The sequence below is a fragment of the Terrapene carolina genome, unplaced genomic scaffold (genome assembly GCF_002925995.2).
Source record: "Terrapene carolina triunguis isolate 2854851 unplaced genomic scaffold, T_m_triunguis-2.0 Scaffold131, whole genome shotgun sequence".
Classification (NCBI taxonomy): Eukaryota; Metazoa; Chordata; order Testudines; family Emydidae; genus Terrapene; species Terrapene triunguis.
Window position 1 is genome coordinate 28229141 of NW_020664482.1, and position 20454 is coordinate 28249594.

Below are 20454 nucleotides of genomic sequence, written 5' to 3' on the forward strand. Positions count from 1 at the left end.
GCTATTAGCTAGCCCCTCTTATCTGCTCTCTAGGGGCTGCTAGCCTTGCTTCTTGACAAAAGTGAAGTGGTGTCTGATTAAAATATGAAAAAAGATTGAAAAGAAAATTAGTTTTGTTAATTATTTTTTTACAGTCCTTTTCATCTTCACATTTTGCAGATGTTGACTAAATTAATCCCCACAACACCCCCGCGAGATAGGTGAACTCAAAGCAGAGGTTAAGAACTTGATCATGCAAGATGCTGATACTTTGCAGAGTCAGACCCAATATGCCTTGCCCAAAGCTACAGAAGAAATCATTCTAAGAGCCAGGTTTGGCACTCCAAAGTTCCTGGCTCCCACTCATATGTTGAAATAACTAGACTGCAACCTTTTTACTTTGAAATTAGAACGCAGAGTACAGTGATGTATTAAGAAATTACAAACATTATTTTGATAAAATGCTTGATAAGTAAATAACAAATGGACTATCAGCAAATTTAAGACATGTCCGTATGCCATTGAGCAAGTATAATCACACACAATTTTACCAATAAGATTCTGTTTCACACCATGGCCATTCCCACCTGTTATGCATTGCCCTATGCAACTTGACTTTTACTTAATTTAAAAGAGATGTACAGTACCATGGAATAACTACAGCATTTCACAATTCGCTTTGCATTCATAAAAGTATACAAACAAGATTAATATTTTTATGAATAGCCTATAAGTAAAATAGAAATTGATTCCTTATAAATAGTTGAAGTAATGTTTGGAAGATGCAATTATACATAAGAAAACATGACATTAAAACATGCTATATTATAAGTAACTAAATTTAATGTTTTAAATACATTCAATATATTGTAGACAACAGATGTTAAATGCTGCATAATTTTAAATGAGACATAAACCATACCTAAAGGCCTCTACTAGTCTTCCATTCAGGTGTGCAAACAAATGTGTGCACACTTTCAGTACAAGCATGAATCAAACTGTTGAATAGGTTTTGTACCTGCTCATGTGCAAGGGTTGTTTACCCCTACAAAATAATTGAAGCAAATGTGTGCACACATACTTGCACCCTTACTGTGCATATTCATACAGGTTGAGTCAATGGGATGAAAATCAGGTTTGTTACCTAAAATTCAGTTAAGATGCTTTTTCTTAAAAAGGATCTGTGTACAGCTAGCCTATGTAGATGGGTTGTGTTGTCTCAATAGTATTTGGTATATGAATATGACTGAGGTGCAAAGTCTGCTTATGTGACTGACTGTTTAGTGGTGCTTTGTGGCAGGATCCACATTACATCATAAGAATGGCCATAGTGGGTCAGATCAGTGGTCCATCTCGTCTAGTATCCTGTCTGTCTTCCTGCAGTGGTCAGTGCCAGATGCTTCAAAGGGAGTGAATAGAACGGCAATTATCAACTGAGCCATCCCTTGTTGTCCAGTCCCATATTCTGGCAGTCAGAGGTTTAGGGATACCCAGAGCATGGGGTTCCATCCCTGACTGTCTTAGCTAATAGCCATTGATGGACCTATCCTCCATAACCTTGGAGCATCGGTGCTCTAAAGTTTGCTCTACCTTCTTATTTGTTTCCATATGGAATTCAAGATGTTGGTTTGAATCTCAGAACGCTAAATCAGTGGTTCTCAACCAGGGGGCTGGGAGGCCACAAGCAGGTTTCAGGGGGTCCGCCAAGCAGGGCTAGCGTTTTAGACTCGCTGGGGCCCAGGGCAGAAAGCCACAGTCCCACCCCATGGGGCTGAAGCCCAGGGCCCTGAGCCCTGCCACCCGGGGCTGAAGCTGAAGCCTGAGCAATGTAGCTTTGCGGGGGCCCCTCTGGCATGGGGCCCCAGGCAATTGTCCTGCTTGCTACCCCCTAACACCAGTCCTGGCTTTTATATGCAGAAAACCAGTTATTGTGACATAAGTGGGCCATGGAGTTTTTATAGAATGTTGGGGGGGCCTCAGAAAGAAAAAGGTTGAGAACCCCGGCCCTAAATGATCTGGCTATCTGAGAACAGTAGAAGAGCACAAACTTTCAGTCCCTTGGTTAACCTGGCTAGGATTGTAACGGAAGGTCTCTTGATTTCTGCTTCTTCTGATCCTGTGACTTTCCTATTATCCCAGGCTATTTAGGAGTGAAAAGATTACCAGGGTGATTGGGAGTAGCATGTACTACTAATCTAGATGGATTATTGTTCATGCTAAAGTCTTTCACTTTTTATTAATTTACCTTCTATAATATTTGTAGTAGTTATATTGTGCAGACACACACAACATGTGGATATGCATAGTTTGAGAATTCAGATATGTAAATACTATGTTGGCAGATGAAAAGATTCATTATAAAGGAAAACGTTTGCTTTGAATTTTCCTTTTATTTGTCAAAGATCCATATAAGAATGATAACTTTTCAGTTTTTGTCAGTAGACAATGTGCCTCTGACTTTATTTTTCCAACACAGCTTCCAATTTTGCAGGTGTGCTGTGGTAATTAAATATCTAAAGGCTGTCATGTTCACCTGAGGTTAATTCCAGATGCAAAATTGGAGTCTTTCTGAATATAAAATCCTCTGGGCCAAATTTTGTGTGTGTGCGTGCGCGGTGCATCTTTCATGGAAGTCAGAGGGTGGTACGTGATTGTGTGTAAAGGCAGAATTTGGCCCAGAGTTCTGTTTTCTTTATTTAAAAGAAAAAGTTAATGTACAAGATGGATTGGTTAAAATCAGTGATTTAAATCACTGATTTTAATCTTGTTTAGCATTAGTATTTTTTTTGCTATTTTCCTAAAGAAACTGATTTATAACAATTAAAACACATTGATTTGCAGCTAAATATAGATTTTACACTAAATGTGTGCTTCTTTTTGCTGACCATATACATATTTATTTAAGCCATTAGATTGCTTACATTTATTTGGATTCTTAATTTTCACACTTTTATAATGTTTGAAAATGTTGAAGGATGCATTTCTTATTTACTAGCTGATTACCGGTAATTGTTTTACTAGTGTTTTGTGTCAAGCTCTATTTGGATGGAAATTCAATTTAAATGCACAAAAACAGCATTTTAAAATGTTTTTATTTGTTTAAAAAAACTCCTGGATACATTAAACCAGGGGTCGGCAACATTTGGCACGTGGCTCGCGAGGGTAAGCACCCTGGCGGGCCGGGCCAGTTTATTTACCTGCTGACGCGGCAGGTTCGGCCGATCGCGGCCCCTGCTGGCCGCGGTTCACCGTCCCGGGCCAATAGGTGCGGCGGGAAGCCGCGGCCAGCGCATCCCGCGCCGCTTCCCGCCGCCCCTATTGGCCCAAGACGGCCAACCGCGGCCAGCGGGGCCCGCGATCGGCCGAACCTGCCGCATCAGCAGGCAAGCCGCGTGCCAAAGGTTGCCAACCCCTGCATTAAACAAAAATTATCAAAAAATGTTTTGAATTTAAAACATGTTAGTGAACTAAACAGTTTGTGGTCACCATGCCCTTCAGGATTTTAGAACTAGCAGATCTCATCCTCTCACACCTTGTTTTTATTCAGAGATTAGAAAACAATCTTTTTTTGCCCTTTTTTTTTTTTTTCAACTCCCACTAATTTCTTAACTTCGAATTTGTCATTGAACTGAACTAGCTGAATAAATGGAATGAAGAAAATATTCACTCTGCCCCTGTAGAAGAGGCTATTACTGTTAAAAGCTTGTTTAGCACTCCAGCAAATTCTGGTTCCAGGTGCTCAGCCAGGGACTTCTACCAGATCAGTGGTTTGGCTTTCTTTAAAACTTGGCAGCAAATGTATTGCTTAATACTGTTTGTTTTATTGATTTTTATTACAGTATAGTAAGTTTAGGTTTTAAAACAGGTCATAATTTCAAATTTAATTTAAATGGGTTTTTTGTAAAAGGAAACTTGTATTTAATAAAATCTGATTTAAGATTAAAAAATCCATTATTTTTTATTTTGGAATTGATTTTTATCCACCCTGTTAATGTAGTTTTGAAGAGCCTGTCACCATAGTATTTAGGCATGTCATATCTATGGCTTACATGTGTCTGTGTATTTTTTTTTTTTCATGGAGCAGATTGAATGCATTGACTGTAGGCGCTCTTAGCAGTTAGCTCTTAATTTACTGTCCTAACCAGAGGGCCTCAAGTAGTGTGGTGTGCAAGGACTACTTGAATGCATGGCAAATAAGCTGCCGAACTGTCTAGTTCATTGTTTGTTCTCCTGTCTCTACCACTCCCAATTCCTGTAAAATTTGCTCTCTTCCACATGTACTGCTGGTGTCCATATGCATTGTATGAAGATGGGAACATCATGAGACATTCTGAATTGATTTGCCTTCAAAAACACAACTGCTGTTGGTAAAATAATAATAAATCATATCATTTGTTTTATTGCACTGTAGTTATTAAGAGAACCAAACAGACCTCATATGGGTGTGGAATAACATCTTCACTCTGTTGTTCCCCTGAGATACTTTCAAAAGGATAAGGCGTTCTGAAGTTAGGTTTTTTGTTTTTTTTTTCCACTAAGGCCACTCACTACTCTGCAATTGGTCAAATTGTGGAATCCCTGTTTAAAGCAGCAAGATATCTGCACAGAGTTTGAAGCTGGAATATGGTTGTATGTTATAGAAAACTAAGTGGTCATGGAAGGCATCTATGCTTGATATCAAAGATATGCAGCTTTAAGGAGAGTTCACCTATGTGAAATTACGATCCATGCAACGGTTGCTAAAACTAGACATATCTTGATCTGGTTGTTAAGTACTGGTTTTGTGAGAGAAAGCTGCTGAAGGCAACTTTATTAAAAACAGACACACTTATTTTTTTAAAGTAACTTTTAGGAATTCAGTGTGTAACCTGCTTATTTGAGTCTTTTATGTTTTCTCACTTGAGATTTATCCCAACCTGCTGGATTTGTTTCCTTAGCTTTACACCACATTTTTGGAGGGAGAACTTCTCATTAAAACTCATGAAAACTTGACGAATAGTTAAGTGGAATATAGATTAAAGCATAATGGAGCCCTAAATCTTTGAGTAGTAAGCCACTGTATGCTTTGTAGTCCTGTAGCTCTTTAATTTTCATACTTTTTGCAGAATCTGTATTTTTGATCTCTGATATTATTTTCAACACTTGGAAGTAGATTGTTTGTTTGAAATGCAGAGACTTAAAGCCCAAATTATGTAGGTATATTTTGACAGCTTTATTATTATACTTTGATGTGTTTTATTCCAGTTCTATTACTGTAGAAATTATGCTTTTTAGCAGAGTTTTTTCCTGGAAAATATAGCTATGCCAGAATTTTTCCACTTAAGCAAAATATCTGCTATTCATGGTTCTGTGACCAAAAATAATGTCAAGACTGTTAGTCTGTTTTATAAAACTGGTTTAGTCCTTTGGGATGAGATGGCTGATCTGCTTTTTATCCATATAAGAGACATCTAGAGCCCCGTGTTTTTTCCAAATGCAAAATAACACAAAATGAAATAAAAACAACCTATAAAATGAAAAAACTTATCCTGCAGCAGCAGCTCCTGTCCCACAGGGCTGGGCCCAGTCCCCCATTCCAGGCTTTGTGACCTGGTGCACAGAGTCGCAGTACCACTCACTCAAATTTGGCCCATCTGACCCCTGCTCCACTGGTCATGAAGGAGAGGTGGCTGGGCCAAACTTGAGCAGCGCTGCAACCCTGTGTATCAGGTGGGGGTGGTGTCCCTAGCCTGTGTTTGCCAGAAGCTGGGAATGGACGACGGGGATGGATCACTTGATGATTATCTGTCCTGTTCATTCCTTCTGGGGCACCTGGCATTTGCCACTGTCGGAAGACAGGATACTGGGCTAGATGGACCTTTGGTCTGACCCAATATGGCCGCTCTGATGTTCTATGTTCTTATGCAATGCCTGGAGAAGGAGGCTAGGACAGGAGCCGTTGCTATGGGTTGAGTACAGGCAGACTCACTCTGCAGACCCCTCCTACCCCCTGGGCACAGGACCCAACTACCTCCTCGCCGTGGCTTCCCCTTGAGTCCCCTGGGAGTAGGACCCCGATCCCCCAGGGATTTCCCCCCATCTCCTCTCAGGGACAGGACCTGCCTCCCAAACCACCACCACCAGGGGGCAGGACCCGACCTGATACCTCCTCTGGGCTTCACCCACACATTTCCATAGGCAGACCCTTTACCCTCCCCCAGGGTCACCCCCTCCACCCTGGGAGCAGGACCTGATCCCCTCTCCCTTGCACACACACCCTGGGGTGGGGGGCCACCCAACTCCCTTCCCACAGCCTCCCATAGGCCCCCACTCCCAGAGGCAGGACTCACCGCTGCTCCCAGCCCTCCCACAATAAAACAAAATTCCCCCCTCCCCCCAAATAAAAAAATAAAATAAAAGAATTTCATGCAGGCTAAGAAGAACACTGTGATGTACTACACAGTACTGATGTCTCCTTTTGCCAATCCTTCTGATTGTTTTCAGTGACCAGCTTTCAGTCTAGAATGCCAAAGTCACTGAGAAACTCTGGAACCAAAAATTCTGGCTCTGAATACCGTATAATTCGAGTGAAATCTGGATCCAGACTCACCCTGGATTCATCTCTAGAAAATAGTCTTTGAATTCATTCCTTTTATAAAGTGTTGCTTTAGGAACTATTAAAGGTTGTTTATTGTGAGCAATACCTGGTGCTGCTTTTCATTTATGGCCTGATTCGGTGTCCATTGAAGCCAGTGGGAAGATTTCCATTGACTTTATTTGGGTTGAATCAGATCCTTAGTAAAAATAAAAAAGATCACACAAAAATGCATTGCAGATATCAAGTAACTGAATTCTTATTCTAGAATTTCATGCTCTTCCATGACAAGGGATATTTTTCAATATAAAAATTGTTTTAAAATGCATTTCTTGAAAGTTCTTGTGATTAGTGCTTTGAAATAGAATAAAACTCTGGCGTAAAATCAGACACAGACACTTTACTGATTTTCTGAAATACTTCTCCTGATTAACAACAAAATTCCAGTTTGATTTTTATGGTCTTGAGCTTGTATACAGAAGTTTCCCTCTGTACTACTTTTAGCAAGTCTGCAAGAGCTGAAGAGACTTCATAATCATGCTTTCTTTCTGTCTTTAATAACTTATTATAGAAGAAGATGTAAAATCCTAAAGAAACCAGAAAAAAATTGACTTTACCCATGTAATAGGAAAGTTCTAGGGCTCATTTGCATATCTTACTCCATTTCATCTTAATTGTTTTACTTTGTTTAAATTAACTATGCTTTGAAATTATCAATAAATTTTATTTTACTATGTTTGACCTAATTATTAGGCTTCAAGAGGAGGACAAACTAACCAGTGGATATGGTGAAGTCTCTTAAATGTAGCACAAGCATGATGATGTTTTTTGCTTTTGTCATTTGAGTCAATTATTCATAATAATAATTATTAAATTATTGGACAGTAAAATGATGATTAGTTGCATTTTGTGAGTCATTGTACAGTTAATAGGCATCCAAAGTAAAGCAATTAGTGCATTCAAGAATTGGACTATTTTCACCATTCACTATATAAATCTTTCCTTTTTATTTTACCACAGTAAATGCAATGGTATACGTGCTGAATTAAACAAAGCTAGCTTTATTTAATGAACAGTATCCTCCCTACGCCCTTCTCACTTACGTTAATATTTGACTGTGGTTCCCCTTTTCCTATATTGCAACCTAGTATCACTGGTGCTGGAATAGAATGTCACAATTAAGACACATTCTGAGAATGTTCCACTGGTAATGATAAATACACCTCTACCTCGATATAACGCTGTCCTCGGGAGCCAAAAAATCTTATTGCGTTCTAGGTGAAACTGCGTTCTATTGAACTTGCTTTGATCTGCTGGAGTGCACAGCCCCGCCCCCCGGAGCACTGCTTTACCGCGTTATATCCGAATTCGTGTTATATCGGGTCGCGTTATATCGAGGTAGCGGTGTATAATAATAATGTAAAGAAAGTTTATTTTAACATAGCATATCTTCAAATGGCTGAATAGAAATATGTATACACTTCTTAGAGGTACACATCCTTTCATAAATTATCTTCTGTATCTCAGACCAGGGCATTTTATTCCAGGACCTGTTATAACAAAGACAGTTATTCATGTGTTAATTGTTTCCTGTTTTGATTGCTGCCATCCTCTCTCTTGATAGTCTCCCTAAATCTTTACTCTCAAAACTTCACAAGGTTTCAGGAAGTGAGACCATATTATTTTCTTCACCACCACCACTGTCTGTCATTGGAACACAACTGAAAAAGGCTTACTGTTTTTTTTTGTTTGTTTGTTTGTTTTTAATTTCCTTGAGCTTTTACCATCGTTTAGCTCTCTAACCTTAAATCCTTCTTGCTCTCTCTGCTCACTATACACTTTTAACCTTTGCATTCTTCTTACATTTGTGCCTGCCTCATCTGCCTAGAAGCTCTCTTTACCTGTCTTCCCATACAGTGAGTCAGTTCATGTCTTTATCTGTTGGCTTATTACTTCGCTTTTTTTTCTGGATATATTTACTCTTTCTAAAGTGGCTTGTGTAGCATACTATACAAAAATAGATTGTGCTGTATTGTAAGCACTGTGTTCTGCTTTTGAATAAACAGTTGTCCAAGTTAATTAAAATCGTTGGCTTTGTGCTCACAATCAATGTGAATTCTTAAACTGTTTTCCAAATAGCAGTTAAAAAAAATACTGTGGAGCAAATCCATGCTATTGAAAATAATTGTGTTGAATTATGCCATTTGAAATTCAAGACAACAGACAAGGAGTAGTACTATTAATTTATTTTAGGGAATTGAAATCAGACATTTTGCCACTACTCACAGCATCTAAGCATGTATCAAATGTCTTAGTTGCCCACTTCATTTAAGTGGTCACCTACAGCACGTGTGAATCTCTTATGCTTAATGATCTGTTCCACCTTGTATTTATCTCAGACCCTTTGGTTACTTTCTTCGCACCTAAAGTGTAACTCAAATGTTTGTTCCTTCCACCAACAGAAGTTGGTTCACTAAAAGATATTACCTCACCTACATTGTCTTTCAAATGTAGATGTCAGGAACACTGCATATTATGTTGTCATATTTTTCTTCATATTTATAAAGAATCAAAAATGTTTTTGGTGAAAGGCAGGACAGAGAGCAAACCCTTTTACAGAGTTGGGGAAAGTGACTGGTAGGAGAAAAGAAAATGGAGAAGTAAAAAGATCCAACACAAACAAAAGTATAGTAAATATTATAGCAGACAGTTTACAGTTAGGTGACAATGAAAGGATGCAATAATGAAAAAGAAAGGGAAAGAAAAGATACTTTAGATTTAGAGTTAAAATTGGTTAAATAATGTGTGCTGTTATAGTACCATCGTGATCTAAACATTTCAGTTTTAGAATCGGAGTTCTTTTTGTTCCTTAGATTTCCTCACCTATCTTATATTATAAACACCTTGAGACTACGGACAGTGTCATTTTATGTTTGCGCAGTACCCAACCCAATAAAGCCCCAGTCCTGATTGTATCCTTTACGTTCTACTGCAGTACAAATACTAAATAATAATACTCTTGATTATTAGAATATTCAGCTATATTTGGACTTAAGATGAGTGCAGTGTATATTTTTCAGAACAAATTGTCTTGCAGTTCTGCTCAGATGATCATATCTATAAACAGTTTCATGATCTGGAGGAATGAGCATGAAATTGGAAGTCACACAATCCTAAATTCAAATCCTTGCTCTGTCATTGATTTGCTAATAAAAGGCAGCTTCTTCAAACCAGCAGTATTGTAGCTCACTGCATAGTGGTGTGAGAAGAAGAAATTTTGGCCAGTGAGAGAAATCTCCTGTTCCTACAAATAATGCTATGGAAACAGAATAGAAAGGACCTCATGCACTTGAAACATCCATACAGTAGATTGCATAGAACATAATTTACCTGAGAAGTCTAAAGGAGAAATCTGCCTTGTTTTGATTTGATCATGATGTTCTGGGATCTCTAAATATTTCAAACCTGAGTGATATGGTTTTCACTGATGTCATTGAAAAGGATATTACTAGTTTTTCCTCTATCCATGATTTCTAGAGAGATGCTCAAGTCAGAAATACGTTTACTTGCAAATTATTGTAAAATCAGATTATGGGCTAACTAATAAAAGAGCAGTGGAGTATGAAAACTTCTATTAAGGCTCTAATGAGTGCCTCACTTGTAGTATTTTGATGACTAATTGCAGTTTGTCACTGGCTTGTGTTATAATCAGAAACACATGCTAAATTTTAGTTAATGTTAAATTCAGATCTTCCTTATGATTAATCTAGTAGCCATAACATTGCTTTTATGTAGATCAAAATAATAGTCTTGAAAAATATATATATTTACAACAACTGAGAGCCTTGGGAATATGGAAGGAACATTTTTCTGATGGTTTTCAGGAGCGACAGCAAAACTTTTGGGCCTTTGGGTTGCTCTGCTGGGTGAATTCTCTTAAGCAGAAAACCAGTGATAGGTAGACTGTGGAAGTGGTACTAGAAGGTTACAGGCTCCACTGTTTTTCAAACTACTTTTCCATTAGTATAATATTGATGGTGCCTTGGGATAAGGTCATGCATTATACCTTCAATTCTGGAAGAAAATTGATATGATTATTAAAAGTGGGGGCGGGGAAAGAAAATAAATTAATTTAAAAAAAAAATCAGGAACAAAAAGATGGAGTATTTAATTCACTTCCATGCCAGATTTCTGTTAGGTGTAGGAGGATGGGCATCAAGGAGTTGGTTACAGCTTTCCAATCCTGTGCTGCATGGCCCTTGTCTAATTTATACCACTAGTATAAGGTCTTTAAGGGTATGCCTACACAGGGATAAAAGCCCCACAGTATGGCTGTGGCTGACCCGGGTCAGCTGCAGGTATTTTATCTTCATGTAGACATACTCTAGTGACCTTAAGCCAGTGGAGGATAGGTGTAGTTCTGCTAGGCTAAGCCCCATTTGTCCCTCTACTCCAGAAGTTGGGGAAAGGGTTGGCACAGGAGGTGGCTATGCCAGCAGAGAGTCTCGGGGGAATTTTCTGGCCAGAATATGCCACTTCATCCCAACCAAGCAGTGTAGAGCAGCCATAACAGACCTGTGAAACTCCTATAGTAGAGTTTTAAAATAGTCAGAGAATGTCTATATTGTAGAAGAATGTACATGAATAAGATTGAACAGTGATTAATTATTCTTCATTAGACTGATTGGGTCGTAAAATATAATGAGAGGGAAGATCTGTTTGTTCATCAGTCTGTTCTCTTGGAAAACACATCAGTTTATTTTAAGATCAGATGAATTATCATTTTAAAGTTATGTTTTAAAAGTGATCATATAAAAATGACACTTCTTAATACAACAAACTTATTTGTGACTGTGGCTATGCCAGCATTTATCTTCGTTTCCCCACCATTACACTACTATAAAGTGGACAATAGCATTTTAACCAACATCCTAACCCTGCTCAGGTTAATCACATGGTGGTTAAATTGCTGGCAGCCTCCCTATACTAGTGCTACCATCTTTGGAAATGTACTAGTGGAAATGCAACTGTGTGAAACTTTAAGAAAAAGGCTTGTACCGTATAGATGAGGCTTTCTGTGTTCAGAGTCATAACTGAAGCCCTGTGCAGATACAAAATTTGTATCTGTATCCATATCTGGTCCTTAATCCGCAAAAATGGTTCGCAGATATCTGCAGATTTGCAGGGCTTTAGTCATAACTGCTGACTTTACTGATTACTACTCCTTATTTTCATTAATCCTGCACAGTCAACACAATTTATGGGGATTTTGTTTTGGTTCATATTTCAGAATCGTTCCAAATGAAACATCTTTGAGTGAACCAGAAAGAATGCATCTTGATTGTTGGTTTCCTGGTTGAATTAGCAAAACTGGCAGTTTAAAAATATATATATATATTTTACATATAAACTGAAAAGATCTGATCTGGAATAATTGTAAGATAATAAAATTGAAACCCACTGATTCATTTTTACAAATGTAACCAAAACTCCAGGTCAGAATCTCCAAATGAATGCTACATTTACTGTTTGTTTATTTCTTGCTGTACTCTGTGTCCTTTGTATTGTGAAGATTTCTATTTTAGGGTACTATTATTTAAATATTATTTATGAAGTTGGCAGTGACACTTTTTCATAGTTAAGTTTGCATAACAATTTCCATTACAAGCCCCCATTCTCATTTGCTTGTAATGTTGCTCAAATTTTCCATGCTTGGTCTCTGCCTCAGGTGGAATTTTTATTTTTAATTTTTTTAAGTTTCAGCAAAAATTCAGTTGCAGTTTCAGAAAATTAGGTTAAGGGAAATATGTAACTTTGCTAATGTTAAAATTCTTTTTCAAGCCATTTCTATTAAGAGCTCTAGTGCTTTTGTGATTTGAATTAGGAGCTTGAAATTTGGCAGTGACTAATCCTGGGACGTGAGAGGCACTTATTTCTATCCCCATGAAAATTTATCCAAATGTGGCCAGGTTATAAACTGCTGAAAATGTTTGTTTGCATATACTCAACAGAGCTTTGTAGAGGCTTTCAGCTAATACCTCTTAATATTCCAGCTGGACTGAGCTACCCAGGCCCACAGACCTTGAGCTCCAGACAGGACACAGCAACAGATGCCATCCCTTTGGCTTATGGCACAAAGTGCCAGGCTAGGAGCCAGGAGGAAACCATCTCTTCTAATTTCGGTTGTTCTGCTTGCTCGTGTTAATAATTCTGTGCACTTCACAGCCCTTATTATTGAGTAAGGTTTCATACCGCTAACTTAAGTATACTGTCCCTACATTTTACAGATGGAGTAAAATGCATTTTTGTAGGTCAAGTGATAGTCCTTTGTTTTTAGAGCTAGAGGATCAAGATTTCAATCCCAGCTTTGTTTACTTTATCACACCACAATAACGTTAACCAAAATAAATACTATTCTTTCTTCAATAATCTCAGTATACACACACGACACAAACTTTTGAAAAAGAACAATAGCAATTATGTATGCACACAGTAGTGTCACACTGATCAGCATTAAATGCAAGTTAACATATAATTATGCTAAATTGATTTTATATACTTTCCCCATTAAACTACATAAACAATCTTATTAGAAGAAACAATTTGTAAACATTTTCAATAGATTTTGTTAATGAAAATATTAACTGATATTTTCCATTTAACAGAATCACTTAGAAGGAAATATTTAGAGGTAAAGTTGTTGTTATGATGAATATATATTTCTGTATACTTAAGAATAATGTGTTCTCCTTGGAGTGATGATCTCCATGTATATTCCACTGTGGGGTATACATGCTTCTGAGACTGGAGAATTCTTGCAAGTAGTGTCCATTGCTCTATACCTGCTCCCTTGCTCTCCTCGTGTTCTGTGCTGAGGGAAAAGGGGCTCTGTGGACCAGTGCTTCTCCAGTTCCTTCTTACCAGTACATGGCCTGAGTCTCCAGTGTCTGGAGCTAGCTATTTCAAAGATTTATATGTAGTTAGCATTACTAGTTTTACAAGTTTAAGTAGCAGTTAGTTAGAACCCCAATCCCAGGGAATTCTCTGATCCCCGGCATGGGACTTAGATTATGCCTGGGCTTCAGGAACCACATCTGCTGCTCCTTCTCAGTCAGCAATGACCACCAGGGCTGCCTGTACTTCCTCAGAAAACCTCATACCTATGTTAAATTCAGTGTCTGCCTCGCCTTCCCCAGCTGAACATGGCAGGCATAAGAAGTTCAACTTCAAAAGCACCTATAGAACACCATGAGGCCTCACTCAGATCCAGGTTGCAGAGATCCTTCCCTCCCTCCCCCGTACATTGGCCTGAGCCCTAGAGGAGTACTCCTCTCAGCTTGATGTTTGACTCAGGAATGTGATGACTAGAGTGAAGGACCCTTCGTCTGGGCTTTTTCATAAGAGTAAGGGGCACTCATAAGCAGAAGAGCAGATCCTCTGCTAAGAGAAGAGATCCCTCCCTGATCCTGTCCAGGTAAAGCGACACTTCATGCCTAGAACACAAGGATTTAGGTCCTCCTAAGCCTCATGACTGATTAGAAGGTGCATAGGAGCAAAGCTCTTTCAGTACCATTCCTTGCATCGTCATTGATGCTGACCATAGTACCAACTAAAACAAAGCATCGTAGCTGAGGGACCGGGAAATGGTTGGTACAGACAAAGACCATGTAGTCAGACACTTCTTTACTGGAGGTACCATCACAGCCCTATAAGGATTACTAAGAGTCCCTTTACACTGACTCCGATGGTGCAAATCGATGTGATACAGCTTTCAGAGGTTCCAGTATCGTGCAGAACTCCAGAGGGTATCTTCATCCTTCCAGACCTGCAATCTCCCTTGTTGTTGGGACCAATCCTAGCACGGAGATTCTGTCAGGAGAGGACATGGACTTAGGGAGAAGCCCATCTCTCATCCCATCCCTGGTACCAGTGTTGATTCCATCTCCGCCTGATTCGGAGATATGCTGTGGTGGACACCTAGCACAATTTTCCACAATGACTGTGGACAGGTGGATGTTGGCTATCATCCATTCCAGCTATATGATCGAGTTTCCTTCCCCACACCTCCAAAACCCCCTTTCTTGTCCCTCTTCAGGGACCACTCTCATAAGGAGATCCTCCTTCAGAAGGGAGAATCCTTTCTCCAGTTCCTGCAATGGAGTGAATACATCTACAGCATCAAGGAAAAAGGATTTTATTCCAAACATTTTCTAGTCCCCAAAATGACAGGATGGTAGAGATCCATCCTTGATATGCTGTGATTTAGTTGGTGTTGGTCCTGCTTTGAGCAGGGGATTGGACTAGAAGACCTCCTGAGGTCTCTTCCAACCCTAATATTCTATGATTCAATGTTGTTATTCGCAAGCTAAAATTCCACATGGTTATATTGGCATCAGTAATACCATCCCTAGAAAAAGACACGTGGATCACAACTGTGTGTGAAAGATGTGTACTTTCATGTTGATATTGCCACAGACGTTTACTCAGATTAGTGGTGGGTCCTGACCACTGACCATACAGTGTACTCCCGTACTAGCAACTGTACCCGGGGTCTTCACGAAAGTGTTTTCCATAGTAACAGCACAATGGGGTGGTTCCACCATCTTGCCATATCTTGATGACTGGCTTCTCACAAGCAGGACATGTCCAGTCACTGCTCCATCTCCTAGCATCCCTGTGAATCTCTGTGAACGTGTAAGAGTCTACCCTGACTAGGTTTTATAGGGGTGACCATAGACTCAATCAGAACAAGGGGGTATCTCCTTGTGTATAGATTCCAAGCCATGGGAAACTTGATAGATCAGGTTATATACAACCTTTGGACATGGGTCTGGATCTGATGCTGGGTCACATGGTGTCATGTACTTATGTAACGCCATTTCCCACACTCCATCTCTGCTGCCTGCAGGCTTGGCTTCGAACAATACACATGAGTAAACCCAGCATGAACACTATAGTGACACTTCCCATCAAGATAAAGGCTTCTCTGACTTGGTGGAAAGCTCCTGCATAAGTTCCTTTCCTGTGCTCCATGCCTGATAGGACAGTAATCATGGACTCTTCCTTGTTAGGTTGGGGCACTCATATGGACAGTCCCACAGTACAGGGTGATTGGATGCCCTGGGAAACCAGAATGCATATAAATATCCTGGAATTCAGAGCAGCCCAAGAAAGATTCAGGGCAGTCTTACCATTAATCCAGTCTCACCACATTCTCATAATGTCAGACAATATGATAACCATATCTGATGTAAACAAACAAAGAGGATCAAGATCCCTTTCTCTGTGTATAGAAGTGGTCAATTTATGGAACTAGTGTATCAAGAACCACATCACCCTATCAGCAGTGTGCCTCCCAGGAACCTAGAATTTGCTGGTGGACAGCCTCATCAGGCAGTTTGTCACTGACTATGAGTGGAAGTTACACAGCTTAGTGGTGAAGAACATCTTCACTCAGTGGCGAACATCTAGCTGGGACCTGTTTGCAAGGAAGTGCCATACATACTGTTCCAGGGGAGCTCAGGATCAGTACTCCAGAAGCGATATTCTCCTACTCCCTTGGACAGACTGCTTGAACTATGTCTTTTCTGTTATCCCTCTTCTTCCTCGATTATTGCAGAATATTCGACAAGACAGAGCACAAGTCATTCTCATTGTGCCCAAATGGCCCAAGTCTTCTGTGTATGTCAGCCCAACTCAGAAACTCTTCATATCAAGGTATGGTATTTGAATGGGTGTGGGACCTAGAACATTCTTGTTCCAAAACAGTGTAAGCAGTCCTTACTAAGACCAGAAAGGACTGCACCCCAAAAATGTTATCTAAGAAAGTGGAAGCGTTTGTCTGGGCCCAGGAGCTCAGTGTATCTCCTGAGAAAATGAGTATTCCTGATATTTTGGATTATCTCCTTACCCTCAAGATGACAGGTCTTGTTCCTAGCTCTATATAGGTTCACCTGGCAGTAATCCGTGCACATCACCCTCCAACATTTAGCAACTCCATGTTCTTATGAGGATTAATTAGAACTTTCTCACTTGTAATAAGACCAACTCCTCAATGGGACCTTAATTTAGTCCTTTTAACTCTTACTCAGCCATGTTTCAAATCCCGGGCTACCTGTTTGATGACTCACCTGTCGAGACAAGTAGGTGAACCAGAGATCCTGATGGCAGACCCTCCTTACACAATATTTCATAAAGACAAAGTCTCGCTATGATTACGTGCGCAATTCACTCCTAAAGAAGTTTTGGAACTTGACATACCTGGACTAACCACTTACCTGTGTTCTTCCTGAAGCCCCATGCCTTACAGAAAAGACTTCATTCTCTGGATGTGAGATAAACTTTGGCATTGTACCTACAGAGAATGAAACCAATCAGAATGTCACCTAGGCTGTTTGTTGCCATAGCAGAATGAGCCCGAAGGCAAACTATTTCCTCACAGAAGATCTCCAAGTGGATCTCTGTCTGTATTCTACTTTATCAGCTGGCACACTTTCCTCCCTCACATGGGACACATGCTCACTCTACAAGAGCACAAGCAGCCTCTGTGGCATCACTTCAAGAAATATCTCTGCTTGACATCTGTAAGGCAGCAACATGGAGTTCCATCCTCCTATTCATGAGACATTATGCCTTGGTCCGTGCCTCCTCCCTCTCATCTTTTGATGAGATGATTTTGGGATAGTGATTTTACAAGCAGCCATATCACTACCATACTTGCCCCTCCTTCTCTTTGAGTGCCTCTTGTCAATCTCCCACAGCGGTATACACATAGGGACTAGCACTTGAAGAAGAAGAAAGGGAAGTTATCCTTCATAACTGGATTTCTCAGGATGTGTCAACCCTATTTGTATTCCACTACCTGCCCTCCTTCCCCTCTACTTCATATCATCTCTGATTTGCAATAAGTGGAGGTACTGGAGAGGTGTCTGACCATACCGCACCTTATACCCTCAGCACAGAGCACAAGGTGAGCAAGAATGTAGACACGAACCAGCAGACACTACTTTGAAGCATTCTCTGGTCTCAGGCACATGGAGTGCATATGTACCCACCTTAGAATTCAGAGAGGGACCACAATTCTTGAAGAACTCCATTTACAAAGGGTATCTTCCCTTTTTTGTTGTGTGGGTTATCAAATATCTGATGTTCTAAACTATTCATTTCCATATACTTTGCTTTTAGTTCTTCAATTTTGTGAATGAGGTGATAGATAACCTTTTTTTTTTTTTTTTTTTTACTGTTTTAAAACAATTATAGAAATAAACTGAAAAAGTAAATTAAATGTCTTTTTTTCTGTTCTGAAATGCTTTATCGAAATTGTCCATAAGTTATAAAGAAATTGAAATCCAAAGCCTTTTCCTGTTCCTTATACTATGGTCAATGTAATGTTGCTTGTATTGGGTAGGTTTCTGCTTCCAGAGCTGCACCCATATTTGAGTGTGTGTTTGTATAGTGACATCTGTATTTTTTTTTTTTCAAACTGATTTTTCAAAGAAAGTACATAGGCTGACTGAACCAGACACATCAACAGAGTCATGTGATGATGAATATCAAATGAAACAAATGCTAAAGTAAAAATAGAAAAGGATGGTTAATAAACTAAGCCAGTGGTACTGAGCATGAACCATATTCAAGATGCTCTATGCACATTCCTTTTTTCTTGCTGTAAAACAGTAAACAGACTATACTGTTATCTCCCAAGGGTCAGCTGAAAAGATGTTGTATTTGAACAGAATTATCTAATATCTTCAACAACATTTGCAAAAAGAACAAATTGTATCTGTTTGCTTATGCCACCTTCCATATTTTACTTAAGCATTAAACAAAACCAGGCTGATAGGCTACTGGGAGTGGAGATTACAGCAGCCCACTTTGAGCTACATAAGTCAATGTTTAACACGTATCTAAAACATTAAGCCACCCAACACAAATGTGAGACAGGCAAGTATTAACCTTTTACTGTTAGAGATTTAAAGCCAAAATTTTCAAAAGTGGCCAGTGACTTTTGGATATCTGTCTTGGATATACTGCACCTGGTTTTCTGAAGTGCTAACCACTTGCAAGTTCCCATTGGCTTACATTGGAGATGTGGGTTTTCAACACCTCTGAAAATCAGGCCTAAACTATACGTTTTGGCCCAAGTGATGTGCCCATGGTCACATAGCCAGTATATGGCAGAATCTGAAATAGAACTCAAAGATAAAACATACCTTTTCCATAAAACTCTTAGTATTTACTTGTGTATGTATTATAACACTGAGATTTACTAGTAAAATCCAATATTTGAGAAGCAGAATTTATTAATATACATGCTATGAGCTATCTTTAAATAGAAAGCCATCATGGTGAGGGAAATGCATACTCTTTAGCACCACCTCTTTCTTCTTTGTTTAAACAGCGCATAGCAAAATGAGACTGAACCATGAGTGGGTCTCCTAGATGCTATTGCAATACATATTCTTTCTGATGTATTATTTATTTTGTTTGACAAAACCATTCTATCAATATTACTTTAAATAAAATGAGTGTAGTCAGAAGTACCCAAACATAGCATTATGGTACTGGCAGTAATAATATCTGTGGGAAACAATATTAATTGCTGCTTTCTGAAACTGAACTAGCAGATGTAATAGTGCAATCTTAGACTGCATCTCAGAGGTAATTCTGATAAATAAAAAATTACTAAAAAACTAGTAGTAGGGCCATACCAATACAGTGGACTGCACTTTTCAGGCTCTGGAACTCTTTCGAAGTGAATGCTCTTGTACTTTTGTTGTATCGAAAAGGTTTCTGATGGTTTTTGTGTGATAGAAGTGAATTTTAAAAGGTACTTTCTTAACCTGATTTTTAATTTAAAATCATTTGACATGCTTGGTCTGTTAGATCAGTCACATCAGTGTTACTGGAATGACCTGGATTTTAGTGAAGAGGAGAAAAGAGAGTTTCCTAATTAACAAATAAAGATTCTTTTTTTATCTCTGTCTCTCTCCCAGATGGCAACGCTCACAGCTATCCCTGCTGGTCTGGCATTTGTATCTATTAATGTATATGCTGCGACAGAAGAAGAATCAAAAGCCCAGTCAGTGAAGCCAAATCAGGTAAGATTCTTTCTACTGTCCCATACATTTTTTTTTTTTTTTTTTTAAACAATAAGTGAACGTATACAAACACCAGTGAATCTTTTCTGTAAACTATATGCTACAGAAAACAAAGAATAATATTTAGAAGATGTTTTGGAATGCTATAGCACTGCTTTATATGCTATTACAAATGATCAAAATATAGACAGAATTACAGAAAAAATAGTTTTAAAAGTTTAATATAACAATAGATTTTACAGATGTAGGCCAAGCAGGCGGGAATACAGTTGTCACAGATCCTAGCAAGTGACCCCTCCTGGCCAGGATTGCTGCGAGGAAAATCCAAGCCTCTGTGTCCTTGGGTCCCCAAGTTGCATTAAGCCTCTGGAGTCTGAGCAGAGTCCAGCCACTGCCCCAATCTTGGGAAATTTAGTCGCACTGTCAGGGCACAAACCTTTTATGTGGCATCCCTTTCAGAGAACTGGAAAGCATTGTCCATCTGCCTGGCCCCTTGGACCAATAGCGGCTCTTCCAAATTCCCTTGTACTTAAACACATCCTCTCCCAAAACTCCACCCAAAATGTGTGAAGCTTCTGGTTTATGGTTAATTCTCAGGGGGATGCAGCAGTTGTGAAGCAGTTAATTTGCATGCACACTCTTGTTCTTAATCATATAAAACAAGAGAACAGCTCATACAGAACAATAAACATCTTAAACAGCAGTGTCCTTCACTTTCTAGCAGGTCGTTGGGAATCATAGATGTTCAGAAAAGCAGGCAGGCAGGGTGTCTCCTGCTTCATAGAGGCTCTCTCCCTCTTG

General features: G+C 39.2%; 1 protein-coding gene across 1 annotated transcript in view; it reads left to right on the top strand.

The window, feature by feature from the left end:
* Window positions 1-20454, top strand: part of APOOL (apolipoprotein O like) — a 52430-nt gene that overhangs the window by 3792 nt on the left and 28184 nt on the right. The window contains 1 exon segment of the mRNA XM_024195121.3: window positions 19549-19653. Coding sequence (XP_024050889.3) covers window positions 19549-19653 — 105 coding nt within the window.